Genomic DNA, 8427 nt, shown 5'->3' with positions numbered 1-8427 from the left:
TCCTCAGTAATCCAAGACTTATTGAAAACCAGCATCAACTGTGAGATCCTCAGCCAGCTCATTTAAAACTCTTGGATGCAAATTATCTGGACCTGCTGATTTTAAAATGTCTGATTTAATACCTTCCATTTAACATCTTCTGAGATACTAGTGGAATGGAAAGAGTGTTATCACCACAATGTATCATCTGTTTATTCTCCAAATACAGACCAGAAGTATTAATTTAACACTTCTGTCTTTTATTGATAATTTTACCAATGGACCAGTACCATTCTCAAAATTCTTTTTTCCCCCTACTATATTTTTAAAACTCCTTCTTATTGTCCTTTACTCTGCTGGCCACAGATTTCTGCTTGTGTCCCTTGCTTCTCTTATCAGTTTTCTACAATTCCTAATATCCAATTTATATGCATTACTATCAACTTCCCCTTTCTTCCATGTGCTTATATATATGATATTAGAGCTGCCTTGACTTCCCCTCTAAACCAGGTCATTTTTTAAAATCAGCACAGCCTTCTTCCTTGATTGTGGCTTTTTGGTCATCTAGAAATGATTCCCAATTATGATTCACATTTTTCTGATTAAATTCTTTCTTCCAGACCATTTGGCTCATAAATTTTTTCAGGTTTGTGAAATCGGCCCTATTAAAGCACTAAAGTGTGTGTGTGTAAATATATATATAATTTTTTTTAACTGGGTCTGCTTACCGTGTATATATATATATATATATATATATATATATATCACTTTATTCTTTTTTCAGAGTAGCAGCCGTGTTAGTCTTTATTCGCAAAGAGAAAAGGAGTACTTGTGGCACCTTAGAGACTAGCAAATTTATTTGAGCATAAGCTTTCATGAGCTACAGCTCAGATGCATCGAATGCATCTGATGATGTCTCTAAGATGATACATCTGATGATGTCTCTAAGATGCCACAAGTACTCCTTTTCTTTATTCTTCTTGCACATTATAAATATAATCAAGTCATGATCACTTGTTCCTAAGCTACCATTAATTTTTAGTTCTAAGATCAGTTCCTCTTTATCTGTTAGGAAAAGAATCCCCCTCATGTTGGCTGCAACACTTCTTGAATTAGGAAATTGTTGTTAGGGGGCTTATTCCTTCACCCACTTACTTCCCTGGTCCTTCTCGCATGAACAGAGAGCAACAATACCCGAAGTCCAAAGGTGCAAACAATTCGATGTTTATTGGGGTGAACTTCCAGCAAGCATGATTCCAGTTTCCTTCCTTAGTGTCCTCCTTCCCAGCTCTGACACCACAGAGCCTTAGACCTGTGTCCCTGTTCCCATTCCTACCCTTAGCCAAACATGATCCCAACTTCCTTACTCCCATTCCCTGTTCCCATTTCCCCCTTTAGCAAAACATGATTCCAATTTTCTTACCCCCATTCCCTGTTCCCATCTCACACACCCACATGCCCAACCCCACCCACACCCAGTCACTTCCTCATTGACTACAGATTATATAGTAAAACTTGAGTTCTGCTTAGCTATACCTTAACCAATCATTTTCCTGAAATTTAACTAACCAATCCTAACATATTGTAACATGATTATGTACCCAATTATATCCCACCACCTCAATTAGTTTACACCCAGCAAAATTAATTATACAGCAGACAGGAACAATCACAGAACCAGACAGAGATTATACAGACAAACAACAGCAAAGTGGGAACTATAATGACAAAACAATACAGAAGTGAGGATTTCACATCCCAACTATTGATAAGTGAGTTCTTGCCAGACAGGATGCTATCAAACTAAGTTTCCTTTTACATTTTCTAGGCACTTCCCTTTCTCTGGAGGTGATAGGAATACAATCCTGTCCTGATAGTGCCTAACAGCCCAATAGCACCTTATTTCAGTGTGACTAGTTTGGAATGTGAGGATGTGACCGTTCGCTTCCCAGCTTATGGCTGCCTCTGCTGCTTAGCCAAAGGCCTGAGCCTAAGCACAGGGCCACAAACTGTCACAGTAAGAGAAGGACCTTACACTGGCAGACAGTGGTTTTGATTCTTTCTTTTATACCTCTATCACTAGCCAAGTGATAAGAATACACCTAAATTCTTAGAGTATAGGCCTTTACAGACAGGCCAGAATATCTATATCCTAACAATTGTCATCTACAATGTTTAGAAATTCCAAGGATGTTTTAGTACTGGCAGCATGAGACTGCCAGCATATGTCACTTATATTGAAGTCCCCCATGATCATGCAGCCTTTTTTCCTGAACATTTTGAATAGATACATAAAGAAATAGCCACCCTGTTCTCTAGCGTGATTTGGTGATCCACAGAAGACACCACCTTTTAGCCCATCTGATGCTTCATCTGTTAGGACACTGATCCATAAACATTCAAGATCATTTTCTTCCAAGTTATCAGTGACTCAGAAGTTCTATGACCTTCATTATACAGGAGGTCAGACTAGATAATCACAGTACTCCCTTCTTCTGGCTTTATGATCTATGAATCTATTATTTATTTAACACACCAGACAGAAAGGTCAGTTAAGCAATGTAACTATACAAGAAAGAAACATTTCAATAAATTCCAAACATCTTACCTTCAGCTATGTCTAAGTATCAGAGTAGGCATGTAGAAGCAGATTACAGTAAACACCATGTTATTCTGTAACTAAATTAAGGCTCAATCCTTTTATTCTCACGATTGTACATGTAGAAATTATGAAAATTACCAGTTACACTATTTTCTGAATGTGAATGGATTTTTTTGTGTGATAGAAATTAACATCAAGTCATTTAAATTAAGGCATTACTAACGGAGATAAATCCCTGTGTAGAGATATGATTATAGTCATACAGTCTAGTTGTAAATAAATATTTTACCACACTGTGCTGTATGGGTTATTTGAGCAAGGACCAAGGGTAAAATCCTGGCCCTATGGAAGTCAGTTAAAGTTTTGCCATTGACTTCAGTGGGGTCAGGATATCACACCACATCTTTCCATGTGTTTGTGTAGTGTTTAGTGTGAGGCCCTGATCTTGACTTGAACCTCTGAGCAGTATTGTAGTATAAATCAATAATAAATGCATAAATATAGAGGTATTGAGATTTAAGGCTGGTTCTCCATTGGAAGGGAATGTTATCTAGAATAGGGTTATGGCAAGGGCCTAGAAGACAGAACTCATGGCTGCTGTTCCTGGCTCTCCCTCTACCTTCTTGCATTACCTTGGATGAATCACTTAACCTCTGTTCATCCATTTGTAAAATATTGTCTTTACAGGTGGATTGTGAGAATTAGTGCTTTGAAGTCTTTGGATTAAAGGCACTCTAGAAGTGCAAGCTATTTAAGACTTGTGTATTTTGCACTAAATTTAACAATAGCTTAAAAGCTACTTCCACCTCTCTGCTCACAAGTCCACTGTGAACAGACAAAGTCTCCCAGCAGGCTGTGCAAAATCATCTAGAGCTAGGAACTCTGAGCTATGTGGCCAGAAGTCATGGTGCCTAACTCAGCTGAGTATTTTGTCTGAATCAATACATGACCCAACAAGCAAATCCTCAAAACACATATGTGAGCAGAGTGTAGATGCACTCCATCATGAGATACATAACTCAAGTTAAAAACAATCAATTTAACTGTGCAGTCTTGACAAACTCATAGGTGCACTGAATGGGCCCCAAATTTTCAAATATACTCTAAAATATTTTGGCTCAGGACCTTATAACTGATACTATATATCTTTCTGTACTATATGTCAACATGCACACTGAGTTACTGCAGTTTGTGGTAAGTAAAATGCAACAAACATACATTTATGATTTTTCCTGCAAACATAAAATATTAATTTGTCCAGTTTATAATAGAAATCTCTATTGACCCTCACTGTTGTCAGATCTAAAACATATTTAAAGTGCTGCTCTGTTCTGAGAAGTAACTGTACAAATGGTAACTGGGGTTTCCTTGTTTGTTGTGTCTTAGTCACTTGTTACACAGACTAGTTCAGTTTACAAGTTTGCAAATGGTTTTCTTCCTGGCAGCCTTACAGATTCAACCTGAGCTTTGGAAATCAAGGTAGGTTCTTTCCTTATCTTCTGTTATCCCTTGTAATTAAGAATCTTCAGATGTGTCTTCAGATTGTGCCTTCAGTGTCAACTGTACGACTCCAGTAATGTATAATTCATTAACAATTTAAATGTATTGAGATTCTCAGACTTAAATGTATTTAAGTGCGAAGTATATATTCCTATAGTAATATATAGTACTATATTATTGTGACCCTTGTTCTGCTGCTGATTCTACACTTGTAACCCCAAAAGTGAATTCTTGTTGCTTTTATTTTCTAAATAGTTTTAAATTGTCAAAAGGTTTGTTAAATGAAGAACATTTTAGAATTATAAAATGATTATATTTTGAATATATAGTAAATCTATTTGACAGAGTGAAAATAATATGTGAAGAATATTTAATAACAATATAATCACCAAATTTGAACAGAATATAATTGAAGGTAGGCTCTTTGGCCACCAGAGGGTGCTTGTATTGTATTATCCCACCAATACAAGAGAATTATAAGAAAAAGTTCATTATTTAAAAAGTCAACAGTATAATAAGTTGAGGGATAGAGAAGACTTTGGTGTCCATTCAATCCAGTTCTGGGGGAAAAAACTATTTGAGAACTGGTTTGGCCCAGTCCTTATTTTTCCTAATCAGTTTGCCTATCTCTAACCATCATAATCATAGAATCATAGGACTGGAAGCGACCTCGAGAGGTCATCTAGTCCAGTACTAAGTATTATCTAGAGACCATCCCTGACAGGTGTTTGTCTAACCTGCTCTTAAAAATCTCCAAGGATGGAGATTCCACAACCTCCCTAGGCAATTTATTCCAGTGCTTAACCACCCTGACAGTTAGGAAGTTCTTCCTAATGTTCAACCTAAACCTTGCCGCAATTTAAGCCCATTGCTTCTTGTCCTATCCTCAGAGGTTAAGAAGAACAATTTTTCTCCCTCCTCCTTGTAACAATCTTTTATGTACTTTAAAACTGTTATCATCCCCTCTCAGTCTTCTCTTTTCCAGACTAAACAAACCCATTTTTTTTCAATCTTCCCTCATAGGTCACGTTTTCTAGACCGTTAATCATTTTTGGTGCTCTTCTCTGGTCTTTCTCTAATTTGTTCACATCTTTTCTGAAATGCGGTGCCCAGAACTGGACAGAATACTCCAGTTGAGGCCTAATCAGCAGAAGTAGAGCAGAAAAATTACTTCTCGTGTCTTGCTTACAACACTCCTGCTAATACATCCCAGAATTATGTTTGCTTTTTTTGCAACAGTGTTACACTATTGATTCATATTTACACTGTATGTGGAGTTAAATTCCAAATGAATCTAAAATTGATTCTTTGACAGCAAATCAAACAAATATCCAATTGACTAGTTTCCATTTAAACCAGGAACTAGATCACATTGCCTTGAAGTAACCAGCGCTGAGGCAACATGAAATAAGGCCGCTCTGATTGTGCTGTTCAGGATGGTTAAGAATCGGGTAAAGGTGTAATGGGAAAAAACCTGTGAATATTCTGAATCAGTTCCAAAAGCAAATTCTATATATGTTAGATACCAACTAACAGGTGATTAGGAGGGGAGTACTGGAAGACACGTTTGGGAGATGTGTGTCATTAGGAGGATAAATGCTTAGGGGTGGATTACAACAGGTTAAGGGATTTGTAGGGAGTTCATAGAATTGTAGGGCTAGAAGGGACCTCAAGAGGTTATCTACTCCAGCATCCTAAGCTGAGGCAGAATCAAGCATACCTAGAACATCCCTGATAGGTGTTTGTCCAATCTGGTTTTAAAACTCTCCAGTGATGAGATTCCACAAGCTCCTTTGGAAGTACATTCCAATGCTTAACTATATACCTCCCTTGCTGCAGATCAAGCCCATTACCTCTTGTCTAACCTTTAGTGGGATATGGAGAACAACTGATCACTGTTGTCTTTATGAAAGCTCTTAACATATTTGAAGGCTGCTATCAGGTCTCTCCTCAGTCTTTTTTTCTCTCAAGACTAAACATGTCCAGTTCTTTTTAACCATTTGAAATAGGTCAGGTTTTCTAACCTTTCATAATGTTTGTTGCTCCCTTCTGGGATCTCCCCAATTTGTCCACATTCTTCTTAAAGTGTGGCACCCAGAATTGGACACAATACTCCAACTAAGGCCTCACCAGTGCTGAACAATTGCCTCCCGTGTTTTACATACACCCCAGAATGATGGTAACCTTTTTTTGGCAACTGCACCACATTGTTCATTCATGTTCAGCTTATGATCCACTCTAACACCCAGTTCCTTTCAGCAGTAATACCTCCTAACCACTTGCAGCTGATTTGTCCTTCCTAAGTGCAGTACTTTGCACTTGTCTTTACTGAATTGAATGTTATTGATTTCAAACCAATTCTCTGATTGATCAAGGTTGTTTTGAATGCTTGTAACCCCTCCTAGCTTGGTGTTAGCCACGGACTTTAGAACCACGCTTGCCATTCCTTTATCCAACTCATTCATGAAAATATTGAACAGCACCGGACCCATGACTGGCCCCTGCAGGCCCCACTAGATAGTCCCCCCCAGTTTGACAGCGAACCTTTAATAACCACTCTTTGAGTCTGGTCTTTCATCCAGTTTTGCAGCCTAGACCAGGTCACCCAAGAGACGGTTTGGGGACAATTGGAGGGGGCTGTTGGATGTTAGCCAGGGGGTAGTGGATAGATAGTGTGGGGGGAGCGAGCGTGGAGGGACTGGGGTTAGGACACGAAGTGGGGTGGTCTTGGGGGATAGGCTGTTTGCTTATGCAGACAAACAGGCAGCCCTGCAGGAGGCTGAGAGCATCTGGGGGCTGTGAGCAGAGGCAGAGGGCACTGGGGAGAAGCTGGGGGCGGTTTGGGGAGACGGAAGGGCTGGCCCGCCTTTGGGGGAGAGGCTGTAGCCGGCTGGAAGAGCCCGGGGCAGGCTGAGGGGGAGGTGGGGCCAGAGCGAGGGGCTGCGGGGGAGCCCGAGGGGCTTTGCGGAAGGAGACGGGAACCGGGAGAAGGTTTCCGGGCCCCCCACACAGCGGCTGGGGGGCGCCGCGCCCCACCCCTCCCGCGGCGAGTTCCGGGGGGCGGCCGCTGCGCAAGCTCAGCCCCCTCAGCGTGCGGGGCGGGGGCGGGGACGGGGCGGCGGGAGGCTCCGTAGCGGCTGTAGCCCCAGCAGCAGCGCCGGCGCCGCCGAACCCCGATGCCGCCCCTGCAGCGGCTCGCCAGGGAAGATGGCGCCGTCCCACGTCCTCAAGTGCTGCCAGAGGGTGCTGGCCTGGGTGCCCGTGGTCTTCATCGCCCTGGTGGTGGCCTGGTCCTACTACGCCTACGTGGTGGAGCTGTGCGCCTGTGAGTGCCCGGGGGCGGGCGGCTGGCTGGCTGGCTGGCGGCGGCCGGGGAAGGGCTGCCGGACGTGGCGCTCCCACTTCCCCCAGCAGCCTCGGGGGCGGCAGCGGCTGTGAGAGCGGGGAGTCCCCGTCCCCCACCCCCGGTTAGCCGTGCGGTGCCCCGGCTCCCCGATCTCGGCCCCCAAATCCCGCCTCTCCTCCGCCGGCTAGTCGCGGGGCTGAGCAGGCGCCGACCCCACGGATCCGTGTGTCATGCGGGGCCCTCCCCGGGGGTCCCCCGCTCGTTTGCGGGGTGCCTGGTACGGGGTGTCCGTCCCCACGGTGCCCGTGGCTGCCGCCTGTCACTTCAGCTAGCCGGGCACCGAGCTGCTTGGGGGGATGTTCCAGCACTTGGCTGTTGCCCTGCGTGTGAGGCTGCTGGGTTGCTTGTTTTGTGTCCCTCATGCTGGAGCTTTGCCTCACACTTGGAAACGAGCAGGCTGCGAGTCGCAGGTGTGGTGTGGTAGCTCCTGTTTAAATTGTGGCAACTCGCCCTGGTGCCGGAGGATGCCCCACAGATGTGCTTCTTTAAAAAAAAAAAAAAAAGTCCCTTTAACTTGGCCTTTGAGAGGGGAGGCCGCGGCAGTTCCTTGGTTTCTGCAAGCTTTAGGGGTGCTGCACCCGTCCTTGCTGGCTGACTGTAGAAGAGCATCCAGCAGAGTGCCGAAGTGGTGGTGCTAATAGGCCTAGTCTCATAAACGAAGGCTTCTTGGGGGAAAGACCAGGGTGCCAAAGAACCTAGAAGAGTTAAAAGAGAGGAAGGAATGGGCTGTGGGGAAGAGATGTGTGAGAGGGATGTAACAGGCTTGGGACCCTGTGGAAGGGACTGAGCTTCCTGTCACTTGAAGTCAATAAAAGCGGCTCAGGGCCTCTCAGAAATCTGCCTTTAGGATCATTGTAACTTACGCCAGGTTTTGGTTAATTCCTTCACCATCCATGGTTTCTGTCCCTACTTAAATAGATAACATTATTTATGTGTGTTT

At 43.3% G+C, this 8427-nt stretch overlaps 1 protein-coding gene across 2 annotated transcripts in view; it reads left to right on the top strand.

The window, feature by feature from the left end:
• The first annotated feature begins 7188 nt into the window (after positions 1-7188).
• The window catches only part of ZDHHC20 (zDHHC palmitoyltransferase 20), a 75995-nt gene continuing 74756 nt past the window's right edge, over positions 7189-8427 (top strand). For both annotated transcript variants that reach the window (XM_084631326.1, XM_084631325.1), the window contains exon 1: positions 7189-7406. In XM_084631326.1, coding sequence (XP_084487452.1) covers positions 7289-7406 — 118 coding nt within the window. In that variant the 5' untranslated portion in view covers positions 7189-7288. The remainder of the gene's footprint in view (positions 7407-8427) is intronic.

Source organism: Lepidochelys olivacea, assembly GCF_965140295.1.
Source record: "Lepidochelys olivacea isolate rLepOli2 genome assembly, chromosome: 1".
Classification (NCBI taxonomy): domain Eukaryota; kingdom Metazoa; phylum Chordata; order Testudines; family Cheloniidae; genus Lepidochelys; species Lepidochelys olivacea.
This window is presented reverse-complemented; position numbering and strand designations above follow the sequence as displayed.